This window comes from Magallana gigas, chromosome 4 (assembly GCF_963853765.1).
Source record: "Magallana gigas chromosome 4, xbMagGiga1.1, whole genome shotgun sequence".
Lineage (NCBI taxonomy): Eukaryota > Metazoa > Mollusca > Bivalvia > Ostreida > Ostreidae > Magallana > Magallana gigas.
The window spans coordinates 57583392-57604384 of NC_088856.1; the positions used below are offsets into that span (position 1 = coordinate 57583392).

At 34.5% G+C, this 20993-nt stretch overlaps 3 protein-coding genes across 8 annotated transcripts in view; all 3 read left to right on the plus strand.

Moving 5' to 3' along the window:
* LOC105344902 (uncharacterized) overlaps positions 1-20993 on the plus strand; it is a 151663-nt gene that overhangs the window by 105254 nt on the left and 25416 nt on the right. For 2 of the 5 annotated variants that reach the window (XR_010713568.1, XR_010713575.1), the window contains 2 exons: positions 5931-5977; positions 7054-7662. The exons of 1 other annotated variant lie outside the window; for it this stretch is intronic. The gene's annotated coding sequence lies outside the window, so the exon portion shown is untranslated. Of the gene's footprint in view, positions 1-5930; positions 5978-7053; positions 7663-20993 lie in introns of those variants that run through there. 2 more of the 5 variants (XR_010713569.1, XR_010713576.1) reach the window with 1 other exon arrangement.
* LOC117683150 (uncharacterized) overlaps positions 1-20993 on the plus strand; it is a 125727-nt gene that overhangs the window by 15892 nt on the left and 88842 nt on the right. The gene's annotated exons all lie outside the window — the stretch shown is intronic.
* Positions 363-4881, plus strand: LOC136269777 (uncharacterized). Its single transcript, XM_066083230.1, has 3 exons — positions 363-2012; positions 2415-3386; positions 3668-4881. The coding sequence occupies exons 1-3, from the start codon at positions 1064-1066 to the stop codon at positions 3787-3789; spliced, it is 2043 nt and encodes a 680-aa protein (XP_065939302.1). The 5' UTR covers positions 363-1063; the 3' UTR covers positions 3790-4881.

Sequence of the window (20993 nt, forward strand, 5' to 3'; positions counted from 1 at the left end):
CAGAGAAAGTCTCTCTCTCTCTCTCTCTCTCTCTCTCTCTCTCTCTCTCTCTCTCTCTCACATACACTTATCAATCATTTTTGGGGAATATTTTTTTCTACTGTTTGAGCATTCTATAATCAGTACCATAATAATGAACCATCATTTATCTATAAAGAGAAAATGTATTATTACTTTAAAGTAACATCTGTTTTTAAATTAAAGATTTATTAAAATTTGATGTTATATCTATAAAACTGTTTAACTAAAGGTAGTTTATGTCATTGGCCAGGATTGACATTATACTTTTTTCATGCAGGTTATGATATAAAGACCTAGACCCTCCAGACCATGGACCAAGCAAATACAACATATAAAGTACATCAATGCTCGGGGGGACACAGAGTACTATTGTGAATCGTGTCCATGTGATCTGTGTCAAAAGTGTAAAGAAAACCATGTGAAAAACCTCCAAACAATAGACCATAATGTTGTGTCACATCATGAGAAATTCAACAACATCCCAAAACAAGAACTTTGTGTGAGACATCCTAGCCATGTTTATATAAAGTACTGTGAACCTTGTCAAGTTCCTGTGTGTGGTTCTTGTTTTGGACATAAATCTCACATATTCCCTGTTTCTCTCTTTCGACAAAGTAAGCACAAGATTCTAAGCATACGAGGAGCTTATAAAACAAAGCAACAACAACACAGAGGAACCATTCACACCATCAGAAGTGACGCTCTCTTTTACAGACCTGTTCTCCTGCCAGGAATCACAGATGACATCAAAACCTGTCGCACAGAGTTCTCCCGCTATCAATCAGAGATGTTAACAAAGGCCCAGAAACAGAGGGATCTCATTGACTATGTTCTATATGATCTATTAAACAATGTGTTTTGTGACTTTAATTTCAAACACAGATGTTTAAAACAGAAGATGGAAACAAAAAGACATATTGTCAGCCTACAGAGATATGTACACATGTAGGAACAGTCAACATTCAGTGCACTACAATTCCTCTCCTCAATAAAGACAGTCATATCCCAGATACATCTCAAACTCCACACCAGCCAGCTCTCCATGACTGAGTCACTCAACAAGGAGGATGTGATGGAGTCACTGAGTGCAATCCAAATCACAGAGAGAGGAAACCGACGCGTAGGAAACCAGTGTCTGCTCAAACTGACGTCTGGTGCTGAGCTCCATCAATCTCTCACACTGACAGGTGTTGGTCGTTGTTATCACATTTCCTGTGTGACATCAGACCGGGTCTGGGTCAGTGATTTGAACAACCTCATGTTGACAGACACAACAGGTGTCCCTCTACATCGTGTGAAGGATTTATGTAGTTATTTATATGGAGGATTACACACAGTGAACAGTGAGAGTGAACTTATTTATATAGATAGGAAATATAACACTAAGAAACGATCAAAGGATATGAAAACAACCACCACATTTATAGAGATAACAGACTCTACATGGGAACCACAGTGTGTGTACTGGTCCCTGTCCACTGGGGATCTACTGGTCGGGATGTATAACAATGATGCAAAGACAGGCAAGGTAACCCGGTACAACCAAAGTGGACAACTCACACAAACCATACAGAACGACAACACAGGACGGGGACTGTATAGTGTACCTTGCTATATAACAGAGAACAACAATGGGGATGTCGTGGTGTCTGACTGTATAAATTTTATGACTGGTGCTGTAGTGGTGACAGAGCGTGGAGGAGGACATCGTTTCTCCTACACAGGACCTCCATCAGGATCACGACTAGATCCACGTGGAATCTGTACTGACGCGCTGTCACACATCCTGGTGTGTGATGATAGAACCCACACAGTACAGATATTGGACAAAGACGGTCAGTTCCTGTCACATCTACTGATAAGACCATCAGGGATATTCTCACCATACAGCCTGAGTTATGATGTCAACACTCACCGTCTCTGGGTCGGGTCAGGGGACAACAACACGGTGGTTATATACAGGTATATCACCAGACAGGACGCTCTGACAGGTAAGTCTGAGTCATTTTTGTTTACAATTATATAGAAGTATAATATATTTTGTTTAAGACATGTATATGTACACACTTAACAAGTTGTCAGTAGCAGCTTATTTATCTTTGTTCAATAAATTTATGTACAAGTATTTAACTGTTAACAGCTTGTTAGATTTAAAACACACAGGAATAAGCTATTAAATAAAATTAATTATTTAGATACATCTGTGTATGATTTCAATGGATTAATGAAATAACCACCATCACATGCCATTGTAATTACAATGAAATTGATAAGCTGCATTAATATATCTACAATGTGTGGTAGTATACAAAAGCAGACAACTGTTTTAATAAAATGGATTACTTTTATTAATCATATAAAGCATTACATGTCTGATGCTTGATTTATTACAGACACTGCTGATAAACTCCACACCAGCCAGCTCTCCATGACTGAGTCACTCAACAAGGAGGATGTGATGGAGTCACTGAGTGCAATCCAAATCACAGAGAGAGGAAACCGACGCGTAGGAAACCAGTGTCTGCTCAAACTGACGTCGGGTGCTGAGCTCCATCAATCTCTCACAGTGACAGGTGTTGATCGTTGTTATCACATTTCCTGTGTGACATCAGACCGGGTCTGGGTCAGTGATTGGAATAACAATCTCATGTTGACAGACACAACAGGTGTCCCTCTACATCGTGTGGAGGATTCATGTCGTGGTTATGGAGGATTACACACAGTGAACAGTGAGAGTGAACTGATTTATATAGATAGGTACTATTACATCAAAAAACTGTCAAAGGATATGAAAACAACCACCACATTTATAGAGAGAACAGACTCTACATGGGAACCACAGTGTGTGTACTGGTCCCCGTCCACTGGGGATCTACTGGTCGGGATGTATAACGATAGGACAAGGACAGGCAAGGTAACACGGTACAACCAGAGCGGACAACTCACACAGATCATACAGCACGACAACACAGGACTTGGACTGTATAGAAAACCTATCTATATAACAGAGAACAACAATGGGGATGTCGTGGTGTCTGACTACAGGGCTGGTGTAGTGGTGACAGAGCGTGGAGGGAGATATCGTTTCTCCTACACAGGACCTCGATCAGGATCCGGACTACGGCCACATGGAATCTGTACTGACCCGCTGTCACACATCCTGGTGTGTGATGGTAGAACCAACACAGTACAGATGTTAGACAAGGACGGTCAGTTCCTGTCACATCTACTGATAAGACCATGCGGGATTTTCTCACCACACAGCCTGAATTATGATGTCAACACTCACCGTCTCTGGGTCGGATCAGAGGAAAACAACAAGGTGTGTGTCTACAGTTATATAGACACACAGGACGCTCTGACAGGTAAGTCTGAGTCTTAACAGGCAGTGTTAATTGTTTGTTAATAAGAGAAATCTGGATTTTTTTGTATATTTCTATCATTTTTTGTTAGTGTTAAACTTGGTTTAATTTTAATTAGAAAAATAATAGATTTGTTTTTAAATACAAAGGAAAAGAATTACACGTACAGACAGATATTATGCTGAATATGGAGATTTTTGTCATTAATTATTCAATAAATTAAGTACAACTACATTGTAATTATGATATCTATTAAATAATAGTTAATTAATGCCTTGTTGTAGATAAGGATACACACTCCTCTGGTGTGGAGGCCATGTGTAGCTCCAGTGATGGGGAGGCCATGTGTAGCTCCAGTGATTGGGAGGCCATGTTTAACTCAACACTAGCTGTAGAATGGAGATAGCTTGAAATATTGACAGGTTGTAAATGTTTCTGTACAAATCTAGTCTGTTGTTTGTCACTTTGTTCAACATCTGCAGCTGAAATTGACCTGTGTATAATTCACACGCGGGTATGATAAGGCAACTAACAGCGATCAAATTCCTCTGATCGATATGACGTCACAATAAGCAGCATGATGTCATATTTTACTCAGAAACATGTCGATTTTAACTTTATCTCTGGTTTAAATTATAAAAACTACAGACATAAAATATCACTAAAAACTCTTCTAACTGAATATATCTTTGATTTTTCTCTATTACGTATAATTATCATTGATGACGTCACAAGCATGTTTAATAGAGAAGATCATGTCGGGAGACAAATCATCGGAATGCAGTGTAAACAATGCCGAAATAAGACTTATTTAATATAGATACCTAAGATTTATATGAGTGTCAGTTAGGATATAATCAGGATAATACAGGCATGGATATTTTGTTTAATTAGCGAGTGTTATAAGGTAAGCAGATCGACATTTATATGGCTTGACCAGCCTTTCCTCTGTCAGTGTGTACAGAAAAAGGCAAAAGTGTAACACTACCCCGGATATTATGAAAGATGACTTTGTTAAATATCAACGGTGTATGACCTAAACTACTTGAAAAGTGCTGCTAGAATCCTGTGAATTGTTGTTTTAAATGAAATATACGTAATATTTTCAATGAAATTATAGAAGTTGAGAGGGTTTCCGATAAATATTTACAATATTTATTTTATGCGATTAACAATAGGATTCTAGCAGTAATACTAATAAACCTGAACTAATTGACGATCGAATTATTGTAACAAACAGACAAATGAACTTCGGTGTAGTGTTACACTTTTTGATTTTTTGTTAAGGTAAAAAATTGATCTATTTATAACTGTCACGTGATACCATGGCACGGCAGCTTTAAAGATCGAGTCGATTCCGAAGTAGAAAAATAATATCTTGGTGAACACGTTCACTTGGTATTAATATAACACACTGTTTTCATAAAAATAAACAGTTTTCAAATAGATCATAATTTTGACGGTCATTAAACTAAAAGTTGCCTTAACCTACCCGCGCATGGACTGTAATACTGACTCCTATTTATTTCACTCTTTGTGATGTTAAAAACATGTCTGTCTTTTGATGAATGTAGACTAAAGTTCAATGTGTATAACTATTTAATTGAAATGATAATCTAATCAATTTGACATTTTGATTTAAGCCTGAGCCTAATTTTGCGCCCAAATGACAGCTAATGTATTGCTTTTTTTAGATATCGGTTTTAATATACAATTATAGCCTTTTGATGAGGTCAATACATGGTTTTATAGACTTCACACTCTTCAAGCGTTTAATAGTGAAATATTTTGTTCATAATGTAAAGGTGTTGATTTTGCTATTATGACGTCACAATGTCGCACTTGCCAAAACCAGTATTTTGTCGTGAAAATCTATTTTTAGTATATTGAGGTCAAAATTTTTTCTATTTTTTGGTATAGTAAGGTCTATAACAGATTTTATAGCACGGTCATGTAACAGCAATCGACCAATCATGAGCTTGGGAAAAATACAATATTATAATAATGAAGTTTATATGTAAGAAATTAAACAATGCAAAATCAAATTATCTATCAGTCAAGGATTGTTTTTCTAATATAAGAGCGAATTATTTAAGCAATACAGTTTTGTGGATGTTGTGGGGTAAAATTGATGTCAATAAATGGTATTTTTTTTAATATATCCACTAATATGTCAACATCAAGTTTATTCTGCAATATTCACAAGAACTTAATTTATTGTCTATCAACAGCTCTTCTTTTTAAGAATAAATTCATGAAGGGACCTCTCTGAATTACAATCTTTTTTGTTTTCTTGTTTAAGCTTGCAAGAGGTGTGGTGGTATTTTATGAACATTTGAAAAATTTACATTTAGGTCTTTGGTTGCCGTGCGGTTAAGTAAAAACATTGGTTCAGTAATTTTATAAGGGTATATGTTTGTGAATGATTGTGAAACTTAATATTCTCTCTCTCTCTCTCTCTCTCTCTCTCATTTAAACATTTGCACCTAATGATATGCTATGATGTAACTTGTAATGAACATGTGTACAAATTCTTATTAATTTTAGATACCAGAAAACTATACCAAGTATCAGCGAGAATCAACATAATTCATGTAAGTAACTTTTCTCTATATAAGCGTCAGGTACAGGTAATATACATTATTAAGAAGGGAATGTTAACAGGAGCACTAGCAATCATATATCAATGGATTGCTCAATGTTTTAATATTATTGTCTGTTTGGGTTCTTTTAAGGTAATTACACCCCACTCAATGAAGTTGAAGGGGGTATAATGTCTTTGACCAGTATGTCAGTCAGTCTGTCCGTCAGTCCTGTTTTTTTTTGTAAGCGCAACTTCTCTTTAATCGTTGCAAAGAATTTAATGAAACATTGTAGATAATTAAGACACAATGTGTAGATGTGCATATTACAAGGAAAATCTGATTCCATTATTTTTATAGGAACTTTAGCCGTTTTAAACTTAGAATTTTTATCTTATATTGAATATAGTTATACACATTTTGTACACATACACATATAGTAATACACATTTAAGTGTAACTCCTCTAAAATCTAATATACACATATAGTAATACACATTTAAGTGTAACTCCTCTAAAATTGCTCCATGGAACTCAAAGAAACTCAGTGGGCATTTAAGACAAGATGTGTAAAAGTACATATTACCAGAAATAATGTTTCCATTGTTTTTTTCTTGAAAATTCTTTTTTTTAGACTTATTTTTTTTAAATGTAAAAGACAAAGGAATAGATGTGAACATTTGCAGGAAGTTTTGAGCTAATAAGGTTTTGCAAGTTATGGTTTTTGCCAAACTATTTTCTGTATTGGGAAGCGTTGGGTGTGTGAGCTTACATTGGAACTAAACTTGATTATTGATTTACTTTAACTCATTGTGAGACAGACACTGGGGTAGATTTATAGGATATTTAATTGATGGAGAGAGAGAAAGAGAGAGAGAGAGAGAGAGAGAACACGAAGTTTGTAAATTGATATATTATGTGGACTATGCCGTTTAAATGATTTTTAAATTTTGAACTTTTTAAGGTTGTTAAAGATTCATATAAATTTATTAGTAAAGTAAGAATATACAAATGATATTAATGAATGACTTATCATATAACAATTATAAAATCTGAATATGTATTTTAGCTAACCATTTCCTTTACAGATGACTGGTTCCCTATAGGCCGTGGACTGGTAGAAATTGGTGTCAACATGATGAACTCACCATTAACCTCTCTCAAACAGTGACTGTCATGGGTTGGATCGTCTATCGACCCTTGATGGGAATGGACATATTAACTATGGACTTTCTTTATTGTGGAATTTACGTTAAGTGGGTACATGGACATATATCACTCTTGTGCATCAAGTACATTTGGTAAAGAATACAAACAGTGAAGTGAATAACATTTATTTAAACATCTGAAAATGAAGAGGTCATTTACTATCGTCATAGGAACTTTATACACGCCACATAATGTACATGTACATGTATATGTACATCACTTGAATTCGTTGATAAAAGATCATAAAGATGAAAAGATATGTAAGTTTATTGTGTATTTTTTGTAATGATACATGTAACCAATAACTGACAAATGATTTTATAATGATACTTAAAACCAATAACCGACTAATGATTCTAATGGACTAATGATCTCCTCTGTACATCATTATTGTTGAGTGTGTTTTTGATTCAGTTGTTAATAGTGTTTGTGTTTTTGATGTTTTAACCTGGTTTCTTTTTCCTCAGAAATAAAGAATGGCTTCTATTGATGTTGGTTTCTATGTCCTGATTAATTAAATGTAGACTTAGAATTTAATGCAGATTCATCTAATATCTCTTTGTACAGTAAAACTTGCCTATAAGGTACTTGGATATACAGATATAGGGGTTTTAATGAAGATATAACACATTTCCCTGTCAATCATATTTCAACTTTTTTTGTCATGACGAAAATATAAAACTTGACATTAAGTCACTTTAACTTCCTTATGGGCAAGTTTCCTGTATGACTACTTTGATTAATGTTTTTCTGCTTATGACAAAAATCCAGACAAAAAGCATGGGTATTCTGTTGAACCTTGTGTCATGTTGTAAATTTTGAATTTAGCGGATGGAAGTATAAATACAAAATTTACCACATGACACTTGAAGCATCTTAAAAGAAGCAGCAATAGTATATATGGTTTTAAGATGAGGTTTTCAACCATTTTAAAAATACAAGAGGTCCAGGGGCTTATTAAAGCTAGTCTGATATACTATAGAACTTATACCACCTTATACCATCAAAGACAATAAGTCAACTATGAATTACAATAACAGTCCGAAATTGGGTCACTTTGACCTACTTTTAAATGGACAAATCTTTCTATCTTGATGTGAAACTTACAATGGATGACCTCATCTCTCTTTACAAATGCACAATACCAAAGTTAGTCAAAATTTGTAGTATTTAGCATTGAAAATGTTTAAAAATTGACTCCGATGATCTGAATACACTCATATAACATAAAACATGCACATGTAAACAAATGATAAATAAAACACAGACGATTTTTTGCTATTTTTATTTTGTCTTTTGTTTCTGTTTGATAGAGAAAGTGAATTCTATTATGTTCTTGGAAAATAATAAACTATCATTAAAGATGTTAGAAAAACCCCTTAGAACTGCGATCACTCCATAATCAGGTTTTCAAATACCAGATAAAGATGTAGAGATTTTTTTTTATACCTCTGTGAATATTTTCAATGTACAATTACAACGAATTTATAAACATGCTATTTGTATTTTCCCGCGTTTCGGTAGTAATAGCGGGAAACTGTTGTATTTACGCAACGGTGCATTATTATGGAAGGTCCATTAGTAGCCAAAAGAATTGGAGAGTAGAACAGGTTTTAGACAGGTGTTATTCAGGTATTCACTTCTAGCCGCCGCGCGTCAGGAGTTAGACAAAATTTAATAAAAATTGTATTACTAAGTATCTTTATGTAAAATATATACCATATATGTTGTGAGGTCTGTTCACAACCTCCCTGCATCCAGCGGCACCTGGCAACAGACACAGGTTTTCTAGAGTTTTTATAGTGCGATTTTTATCGTTTTATCTCTAGTTTTTTCCTGGCCGGTCCTGATGCATTGTGTAAAGGGATATATTTTTTATGACTCTGATATTTATTTTTGATGTATATCGGTATACTAGTAGTTTACATATATTTATATATGCTAGTTCATCATGATGTTTTTCTGCAAGTTTGTCTATATAGACAGCAATATTTAATAAATCAAAGGCGTCCAGCAACCACGGCTGGCTGTCAGGCATTTTGATGTTCGTGTTTGTTTTTTAATGTAAGTAGTAAAGTTAATACTCTATCTAAACGTGAAATAGTTTCCGTGATTTGCCCATGGTGAATAGACATCGGAACTATTCACCGGCGGCATTCGATTTCCCTCCTTTTTAAACTCGGAACACCTCTGACGTAATCTAATCGCTACATTTAATTCAAAGTCCGATAACTCTAATTTGTTTATTACCAAGAAATTCTGCATCGCAGACAAATAAGGTTTTCTTCGGTATAATAAAATACCTATTTACTGGCTAGCTATGAGGACGATAAAAAGTTTATTTTCCCCCTCGTGAAATAGTTGCTGTCTTGGGGGACAATAAACTTGCTATCGTCCTCATAGCCAGTAAATAGGTATATATTATTACATTCTAGATATAAACCGAGTTCATGGAATAGTTTCAGGTATATTCAAAGACAACACAGAAATCTCATCTATAGCTATTCAATATTGACAATGGCAGGATACGTAAACACTCAGTTACAGTACTTATTTATTTACTTTCTGTTGGTCTAATACAATGTTAGGAACACTTTTACATTAGAACAAAATGTCATACAGGGGCCTATACATATAGGATTGGAATTTGTTCTCGTTGTCATCAGCATTAAGGAAGATAACTCTACTGACACTGGACCATGACAACAGTGGTAGAAATATATATACATGTACCGCAGTGTGGGGACGGTCAACACATAAAGAGAAAATGGTAATTAATGCTCCTATATAATTATGCTTATTTTAAAAATATGTTGATTTTAATTGATATTTTTATTCCCTTTTTACACAGGTGTTGACAAAATGGATGTTAAACCCTCTTACAAAATGAAATATTGAACAAAAAAGGTCTTTTAATCTAATAAAGACAATAATGACAATTTCATTGTTCTTACGATTGCATAAATTAAATATACAGCGTGGTAAGTAAAGTCCGTGTTGTAAATGTATACGAATGCTTCCAGATTTTGATATCAAAAAACGGTAAGACGGACAAGTTAATCTTAATAGGATTTGCAGTCCTGAATTATCCAATGGCAAAATTTTACAAAATCCATTTGATTTGAGAAAATTACAGTGGAACACTGTTTATTGTATGACAGTGACTCAGATTGCAATACTTTTCTATCTCCTTGATAGTTATAATTAACCTCTCTCTCTCTCTCTCTCTCTCTCTCTCTCTCTCTCTCTCTCTCTCTCTCTCTCTCTCTCTCCTCTTCTCTTCATTCAAATAAATTAGTCCATGAAATATTGAATTTATAACTCCTGCACTACAAAGTAATAATATTTATCACACGTTCTATTTATTTTTACATTTTTTTACACTGACATAACACAGCTGAGATATAAATCTGTACATCAAATTAATTCAATAAATAAAGTGTAAATAAGTGTGTCATCATTATGTTGTGAGATTTCTTCTTTCTATCACAAAGTCACTTGGCCTAATAAAAGCCAATCAAAGAACATCTTAGAAATTGAGATGTTGAGTATAATTTATAATTTATAACCCCTTGTTAATGCATACACAGTATGGCGTAGTTTGATAAAAATAACATAAAGACACATTGATCTGGCATTTACATTTGTATGATTATTAATCCTAACAATGTAACCACTTTCTGCCATTGTTCTACATTTTTCATTACACTGTTTATCACAATGGCCCATCAAGTCTATTTCACCTTGGCACTTGACCCCAGATTTTCGCATATCATTCTCTCTTGACCCCTGAACATGGAGCCTAGTGACTGCGTTCCTTGATTTAATGATGCCAGCATCTATAAAACACAACATCACAGAACATGGATTTCTCCCCCCGGCAAGATCAGCAGGAACAGCCTCTGTAACAGGAGTCGTCAGATGTGGCCCAATAACGACCTTGACCTTCAATGAATTGATTTACTTGTCAGACGTCGGTGCCCACTGGTAGCCCCTTCTTAAGAGATATGGCCTGCTTCCTTTGACCTCTGACCCCGGGTTGCATAGCTGGTGACCCCAGGGTCTGTAGATTTGATTGGCTGGTTTTGGGGGTGGCGGGAGATCCCCGGGAATGAAGACTGCTCTGACTATTTTGCGACGTGACATCCCCACCGATCATCACTCCCCCTGATCCACCCGAGGCCTGGAAATAAAACATAGGTCCCTTTAAAGACAGATGTCAATCTTGATGTAAAGTCATTGGCTATCGAAAACATTCACACAACGTATACAATAATTTATGCATATGGCCATTAATGGTGAAAAATCATTCAATTTTTGGCAGTTACTGGTAATAATGGATGACAAGAGAAAATCATTTTATGCTTTTATGAACAGTCCACCGGTTTACTGTAAATATTACACTTTTTGTACACATCACAGCTTAGTCAGTGGACTGTCTTTCCCATTTCAAACTTTGTTGAAACAAACAAGATTTTCAATACTACAAGGTTATTAATAGATTGATTTTGAGCAGCATGGATCATACAAGATTAATTTATATAACTGTGCATTATTAGACTGCTCTATAAATATAATCTACTGTACTGTTACATAGTCTTAAAAATCATGTTTATGAAAAAGACACATAAACAGTGCTATATGGGACCAAGAATATACATACTGTGTATTTATGGTCACTATTTTTAGGTAATTACTATCTAATGGTTGAGCATCTATGGGTGGTAAATTGTAACTATTTATAGATGGTTACTATTTATAGGTGGTTACTATTTATAGATGGTTACTATTTATAGATCCCACTCACCACTCCACTGTCTAATTATCCACCACTGCTACCTCTCCTCATTCCTTGACCAGTCAATCAAACAGTAGCCATGAGCAACAACAAGGTCATGATTTTCTTTTTATACAAATATATCAACAACTGTATAATTTACAGTTATACTTATAAACAAAATGCTGAAAATTGTTTGAGTAGTTATTTCATTGCTTAAATTGTTGATTTAAAATAAACCAATGTTGTGGTTTAGAACACGTTGGTTGTTAGGCAAAAGCTTTGCAAAAAAGATTAAAACATCAGTAGTCATTTCCCTTAGGTTTGAATTTTATCTCCTATCTAAAAATAAAAAACAATGAAAATGGTTTTGATAACCCGCAAATGCTACTACATGCTGTCAAATAAATTGCCATTTTCAATAAGCCTGCTTGTTCCTAAGGTCATATTCAACTCAGTGCAAAAATTCAAAATTATATAAAGAAGCCATTAAAGCACATCCATACTTTCCTCTGCTAACAGTTGTAATAAATGCCTGCAAATAATGTCAAAACAAACCAAATATAAACAGGAACAAGAGGCCCATGGGCCACATCGCTCACCTGAACGACAGTTCCTTGTGACATTCTATTTCGTAGAGTATGCTTTTTGTATTTTAAACATTGAACCCCTTTCTGGGGCCCCAGTATTGGTCCGAGGTTTATAGTTGGCTTTAACAACATTAATAGTAACATAGGAATGAAAATGTGTAGCACTGCGGCGGGACCGCATGTAGACAGCCTTAACAAAACTGAACGTAGAAGAGTTCCACATCAAGAGGAATAACTCTCAGACTGTACAGAACAACATCAAGAAAGATAACTCTTGGTTCCACTACATTTGAGTTTACACAATTTGAGGATCCTTGCATAGTAATCTCACAAACTGTAGCATTATAGTTCTCGAGAAAAAACATTTTCAATATATCTTTCTATGTCAAACTTTGAACCCTTCTTGGGGCCCCAGTATCGGTCCAGTACCAAAGCTTTATTTATTTGGAATCTACAATATTTAAAGATACTTGCATAGTAATCTCACAAGCTGCAGCATTATAGTTCCCTAGAAAAAGATTTTTAAACATTTTCCCTCTATATTTCTATGCTAAACTTTGAACACCTCTTTGGGCCCAGTATTAGATCGAGGGTCACGGCTTTTATAATTTCGAATCTACACTATTTGAGAATGCTTACGCAGTTATCTGACAAATTGAAGCATTGTAGTTCTCGAGAAGAAGATTTTAAAACATTGTTCATATATACTTCTGTATTTAACTTTTAATCCAGCTTGGGTCCCCAGTATTAGTCCAGGGGTCACTAATTTAAAACTATCAAACCTACATTATCCAAGGTTGTATGCATACTAGTAATCTCACAAATTGAAGCATTGTTATTCTTGAGAAGAAGATTTTTTAACATGTTACCTTTATATTTCTATAATAAACTTTGACCCCCTCTTGGGGCCCCAGTATCGATCCGGGGTTCACGATTTTACCAATAAAGATTCTACATAAGCCAGGGATGCATGCATAGTAATTCCACAAACTATAACATTGTTGTTCTTGAAAAGAACAGTTTTAAACGTTTCCTTTATATTTTTTAAAATGTCTAAATTTTGAACCCCTCTTGGTGCCCCATTATTTGTCCGGGAGTCACGATTTTTACAAATTAGAATCTACATTATTTAAGGATGTACATGTATGCATAGTAATATCCCAAACTGTTACATTATAGTCTTGAGAGGAAGATTTTAAATTTTTTTTCTACATATGTTGAAATTTAAACCCCGCCTGGGGCTCCAATTTTGGTCCGAGGGTCACGATTTCTACAATTTAGAGTCTTCATTATACACATCAAAGGCATGAATTTCCACAAAGGCCTCGAGCTGACATCATTAATTTAAATTTCAGTACCAATAGTCGTATATCAAATAATATCAGAATAAAAATATGTTGTGAACTATTTATTGCCAAGATGACAACATACAAATACACATAAAACATGGATTGGGTTCATCAACAAGAGTTTACAATAGCCCTCGCCGTGCACTGGGACACATCCGTCCTCGACCAGGGAGCCCGCGAAGATCCGTGCAGGTTCACTACAGTATTAAATTGTACTATATATTCTTACCAAAATTGCACAACTTTACATACAGATTAAAATTCAAAACGAACTTCTGGTGGAAAAAATCCTCTTGACATCTTTTTAAACAACGCTTCATGTACAATTTTCTAGCAAAATACACACGTGCATCCAGTAAGGCGTGAGACTTTGTTTATCTCCAAGTTACACGTGTTTGAAAATCAAGCCCGGGCCTTTAACCTCCTACCCACCCCCCCCCCTCTCCGGAAACAACACGCATCAAAAATTCAAATGACCTCGCATTATTGCAAAACTGGGATAGTTAGACATCCTACACATTGTTTTTCATCTCATAAAAAATTCCTGTCGCATGCGGAAACGCCCCGAATTCAAAGGAAAATTCGGGAATTATTTTGCCTCAGCCATGTTTTGAAATACTGTTATGACACCTGCACGCGCTGTCTGAGTTAGGTCGTACGTACAATAAGTCCATAAATACCACAATATGCAACTATATTTTTATATGCAATTTTAACATCACCATGTGATTGTATACTCAGTATAGGTCCTTATAAAATACGTAGTTAGGCATATGCAATACAATGAATCATAACTCATCATGGTTACAAAAATCGAAGAAATTTCAAAGTTCATAATAAATTATCTTCTCTCTGCTTTAAACACTTTTTGAACAAATTTTACGGGTTCATCATTTGTATACGAGGGTAACACATAAACAGTGTTTCCTTAATTATGATAAAACGAACTTGTTTTTAAATTTAATTCCCGTGTGAAACAAGATTATCTATGGTATGGTTGTTTACAAATAAATCCACACCACGTGCGTTGATCCGCCATATCTATAATGCTCAACCAAACTAGCTGCAATATTGCAACAAAAACACAAGATAAATTTATCGCTTATATTTATCTTGGAGGCCGTGCCCGATAACAATTTATATTCATCTTTCCATAAGAATGCTTTGAGCCAAATTTGGTTGAATTTGGTTAAGTGGTTTTAGAGAAGAAGTTCAAAATGTGAAAAGTTTACAGACGGACAGACAGACGGACGACAAACAAATTGTGATCAGAATAAACGCAATTCAATCACACAGTTGAAATACAGTATATTACAACGACAAAACTTTAGCATGTTACAAATGTTAACAATGTCGGAATACTTGAAATACCTTGTTAGGCATAATACTGTTGAAAATTGCATCAAAGGTTGCATTCATAGCGACAGTAACATGGTTCTACCAGTCCTAAATTTTACCTAAAACAGAACAGGGAATAATCCTTAAATATTCAAGCAATAAACGAACAGATCTGCAATTTCAACTGTGTAATAAAAACTAGACTTTGACCCGTGCGTGCACAAGTTGACATTGCATATGATATCGGACATTTACAAAATAAATACATCGAAACACCGTGGCCGTTTTGTTGACATTTATAATAAAGCCTACAATAATGCTATTTCACTACACTCTGCTTAGTTAGATAATCTTACTGTGTCTCGGGACAGGCCTTCGCCACAGTTAAATGTCTCCCATATACCCGTAATGTAGCAGATATTTGCAGAATGCTCTGAAACGATTTAGGAGAAAATTAATTGTGTTGAATTAAAGATAACAGTCAAAGAATCTTGGGGAATAAGCCGAGGCAAAAAACCACATTGGTCCATTAAAAAAACTAACCTTTTTTTTTCTAACAAATTTCACTTTTGTTATATTTATTAAACATATGTAATCATATACATTCAGTGCTGCCATTACCCACAAAAAGTAACTTCACATTTAATTGTTATTAAGACAACAAAATAGTTATATGCTAATTTGGCAACAAAATGATATAGAAATCGGATGTTCAAATTATATTTTTTCATAGAGTGGGTCATCGTACTTTTTTTAAAGAATGAATATTGATAACACATATTAACGTCTATCATTTTCGATTTTCCAAAAAATGGTACGAAAACCCACTCTATGGTAAAACGTAAGTTTTCTTCTTTTAATTTGATAATAAAGATTGGACAAAAGCATATAATTTTGCTCAAAATGCAGAATACAAGCTAAGTCAAACGTACAGTGTGCGCCTAATGAAAATTCAACGATTAACTAGGCATGTATTTCACTTCCAATTGTATCGGCGGAAAAATCACATTACAAATGCGTGTTTTGTTGTGAAAGAAAAACCATAGTAGTTGTACCAGAAGACACATAGACCACTCGGACCAATGACCAACACAAAGTATGACCAGTGACGAATAACAAGTCCCCTTGTTTTACGTTACTGGTTTGACTACCGCTGTCTTCCGTGTGGTATATACATGTATCATAGGCGTCGGAACTTTTTTTTTGCAAATTTATACATACCAAAGACCTTTTTTGCTTGTCAATATTTTGTACAAGTCTAGCCCCCCCCCCCCCCCCCCCCCCACACACACACACTTTCAATTTGATTCCGACGGCACATTTTTTTTTTTGAAAAACTTGTTTTAAATACCTACAAAAGGTGTGACCTAAATTCCTCCTGTTTTCGAAGCGGAAAAAATTGACTACTACAAATGGTGGAATCGACACCCCAATACTCTTTGTCGACTCCCCTGCGTTAGGGGTTGTATATGATGACTGAGGTAAATTAGTAAATAAAATATTTTTAGAAAGTAATCAATATTTTTTGAATTTAAACTCTTTAAATGAGTACGTGATTGTCATTTCAAATTTACCAGTTTAAAGTATATGTAAATACTATAAAATTTAAGCACGGTAACGCCTATTTGCACATTTTCATTTGGACAATACTGTCCACCGTTTAAATGCCCAGTTAACTCGTACGTTTATTACTTCTTATTAGAGGTATGAGAAGTTCGTGGGCATTTGCAACGGCTTATTCCCCCAGATTCTTATTCATAACCCCTTCTTCTTCTTAAGAATACTGAACAGGGCTCTTAGAAGAGCGTTAATGCTCAGGCGCATGGCAGGGCAGTTAAGAACAATTTATTTACAATTTAAGAATAAAGCTGCATAAAAGTTGAAAAAGTTGGACTAGTCATCTGGAGTTAGGCTAGGGTTTTGTGGTCTGCTAGTAGCCTGCCTAGCAAGACCTTAAATTTCTCCACGGTTGTTGCTGTGGCTATTTCTGTTAGGAGATTGTTCCACTGCCTCACAGTCCTAGGGAAAAATGAGTACTAGTATTTAAATACGTCACTGGGTGATGGTATGGCCCTTAGACGATGATATCCCCTGGTTCTTGCATCCCCTGCAGTGACATAATTGGTAGTTGGTAGTTCAACGTCGCCATGGAGACTCTTGTACATCATGTTGAGTCTTGCCTAGGATCTTCTTCGTTTCTCACAATATTGTTAAGATATTGGTGATTGTTCCAGGGGAGTAGGCGTGGTAGTTGTTGACGACGAATCTAGCAGCCCTTCTCTGTCCCAGACTGTTAAAGAATACTCCAGGGATGGTCTGGCGATTGCCTTGTAAGCTTGGTCCTTAGCGGTTGGTTTGCATCCTCTCATGTTTCGTCTAATGAATCCAAGCGACTTGTTAGCATTGTTGGTGATGTTGCTAATATGGGGGTACCATTTCAGGTCCTTGCTGATGGTAACTCCTAGGTACTTACAAACCATTTTGAGACTGCAAATACCTTTTCATCTAAAAATTTAATTCATATTATTAAAGAATCTCACTAACGTTTTTTACTCGCTTCAAATTTACACACCCATTCGGCAAACCTCGGCCGATTCCGTAACCGACATTAAAATGAGACACGAATCGGCCAATGTGTGCCGAGTGTTACACACCATGTTGTCATTCGGAACTCTAGGGATTTTTCATAGTAAATACACTGTGTAAGAGTTATCACACGTATTTTCTTTGAAGAACAGAATATATAGCAAATAACACGTATTTGTATTATCGTTTCTGAGTTTATCCATGCAAATGTGATATTGTGGAAACATAAACTAAAGAGCCTCCCTAGATTTAGCGTGAATGTAATGCGCATGTGCAAGATTGTTAAATAAAAAAAAATCCAGATGATTTCCGGAATTTTTTTGAGGAATTTTCGTTGATTAATAATTAGCTGAGCTTGATTGAGAAAAAAACAATTTGGTAATCTTCAAGTGCAATTGATGTTTAAGATATATATAAAAAAGTTAGTACTCTTCCGATTTATCGGTAATAAAGGCCAAAAATTTAAGTATTTTATTTTAACATAGTAGTATAGATGAACTGTTATTATCTGAAATGTAAGTGTATTCTAAATTTTGATTTGCAGTTTCAAAATAATACGACCGGATTTGATATTTACATTAGACAAATTGCGTTGCATAAGTTTGATTTTTGTAATCATTATGTTTAAAAATGACATCTGATGATGGTTCAAAATTGAATACTCTGACTGTATCATCCGCTCACACATACAATCACAAACTGTGCTCTTGAGCTACATTTATCCGATATTTCCGATTTATCTTCTTCACTAAGCTCAACATCCAAAAACTTGGCCAATAATTTGGTATCATGAGGTGGATTCTGGGGGTATAAATAACAATAACTGGGGGTATAAATAACAAAGTAAAATTGAAAATACATACTTTATTTTGTAAGTATAACAGTATTTTAATACGTTGTCTATAGAAGTATTTAATGGCTGTTCCAATTTGCAAAATATGCCTAGTTAAAATGGGCGAAAAACGAATATAAATTTACAGTATCCTGTGTCCTTGTCTGTGATAACACTGCGAATCAATTTTGTAATGATGTATAGTCCAATGCATTTCATCAACGGCTATTTTAATTGATTTTTAATCGTACAATTGCTGAAAATTATTCAAATATAAGTAAAAAGGAATCATTCTTCAAATATTATGAGGTGATTAGATACAGTCGGGCGTGATCAGATCTATTATAAAGTACTTTGTATTTGATCATATTATGATCATTAAAATTTTTAATTCAAACTAATTTTAAGGTGTGTGTTTCTAATTTATGTTTTTGTTTAAATAACAGCAAAACAAAGATAGAAATGATATTAAGGTGTAATATCCCTCTGATAAGAGAGATAACTTCTGTAGAAAATAATCTCACTTTGTTTCTGTTAACTCACAATTATTAAAGCATGTAGCAGCAAGGGAGGTGGTGCTAAGACCCAATTTTGTTTGAATGTGACATGTATTTACATTCAAATATTGAAACGAAACGAACATTTGATCAATATGATTCGGTTCTTCTGTTTGCAATTTTTGAAACTTTTTTTGGGAGTTGATTTTTAATCAACTCTCCTATGCAGTCACTCGGACAAACCGAAAGTGAAACAGTGTTTGGACCTCAGCACAAATCATTGCTCCTGACAAGACTTAGTTCTTGAAATTAATTGATGAATTCGATGTAATGTATGCTAAAGCATTGTTTTTCAATGAAACTTATTTACAAATACCTTAAAAATAGTCAGATTGTAAATGATACGAACAATTTAAATATTTTTTGTAGTCGTATGTATTCCTACGCCAGAGTTCAATATAGTCTCGTTCAACTCGACGCTCGGCTGTCTCCGTAAACCCATGTCGGAGATTTACGGTGTCAGCCGAGCGTTTGGTTGAACGATACTAGAGTTCAATATTGCTTGGATCCATAAAATTTTCGAGAAATATTTCTACCACTGATACATAGTTTGATTGAATTAATTTTATCTTTAAATATTATTTAACATGATTCATATGGAGGTTTCTCGACATTCTAGTCGAAAAAGTTCAAAAATTCATATTATAAAAATATGCGTAATTCAAATTAGAAACTACGTATACATGTACTTGTCATGCAAAATAACATATCATTGATTTTAAAATAAATAAACATCGACAAAATCAACTCCCGTCAGTTCTTCAGTACTTTGATATTTACTTCCCACTGCCTGCTAAAAGTTGGGGTTCACTTCACAACAAAGTGCTATTCTGAATTAAAAAGCAGCGCTTCATTATGTTTTGTATTAATTGGCAATGTATATAACTATATATCATTTTCATAAACAGTTACAATTTTTAATTTAATGCTGCGATGATAAAATTTTGCTTTTTCTTATCACTATGTCTAGTTTTCCTCATATCATGATTGGACACATTATCAATTTTTAAAAAATCTAGCAGCGCTTCGTCACTTCAACTTTGTTGCATTTGAATCTATTGATATCGACTTTGATGAAAATCAATATGAATTATTTGTAAAAAATATCTGGTAAAATTAATAGCAGAGAGATATTACACACCTTTAACATCAAATATATCAAATAATAATGATTCACTGACAACAGTTATCGTGAGACCTCCATTCACTGACAATGCAATTATCTTTTTCAAGCTCCCGTAATTAACCGACATAATATAGCTACATGTGTCATTTATTTCTGTTTGCACAGAATCTTTTTTCAAACTTGAATAATCTGTCCATCATATTTGCTATAAAAATGACGTCATAATGAAAGAATCTATAATGATGCATACAGTAATTCTGCGATCATAGCGAAGTTATTTGTGTATCAAATCGCAAGAATGTAAAATATGCAGCACCATTTTTGAGGAGTTCATGTAGTTCAAACCTTTTTAAAAAATAAATGCGTATTTTTATATAGTTTAAAACTGTCTGAAAAATAAAGCGATATTTTAAAAACCGTGAAGGCTGCTTTTCGCGATTTTACGCGAATGAAAATATCTCGCGGTTAATAAAGAATTTACAGTATGTCATTTTCCCACACAATGCTTACATATAGGATCTATACATATTACACATAAATGAGATAATATACATATCCATTTTCTCTCTCTTTTAGGATTCATAAACTTTTCTTCAATGAACGTTTCAAAATCCTTCACTTTGCCTGGTGTAGATTCCATTATGTTTGTAAAATGGTAATACAG

Coding starts and splice junctions, on each gene's coding strand:
- LOC136269777 (XM_066083230.1), top strand. CDS start 1,064: ATGACTGAGTCACTCAACAAGGAGGATGTGATGGAGTCACTGAGTGCA. Junction 2,013..2,414: donor CAGACAGGACGCTCTGACAG/GTAAGTCTGAGT, acceptor GATTTATTACAG/ACACTGCTGATAAACTCCAC. Junction 3,387..3,667: donor CACACAGGACGCTCTGACAG/GTAAGTCTGAGT, acceptor GCCTTGTTGTAG/ATAAGGATACACACTCCTCT.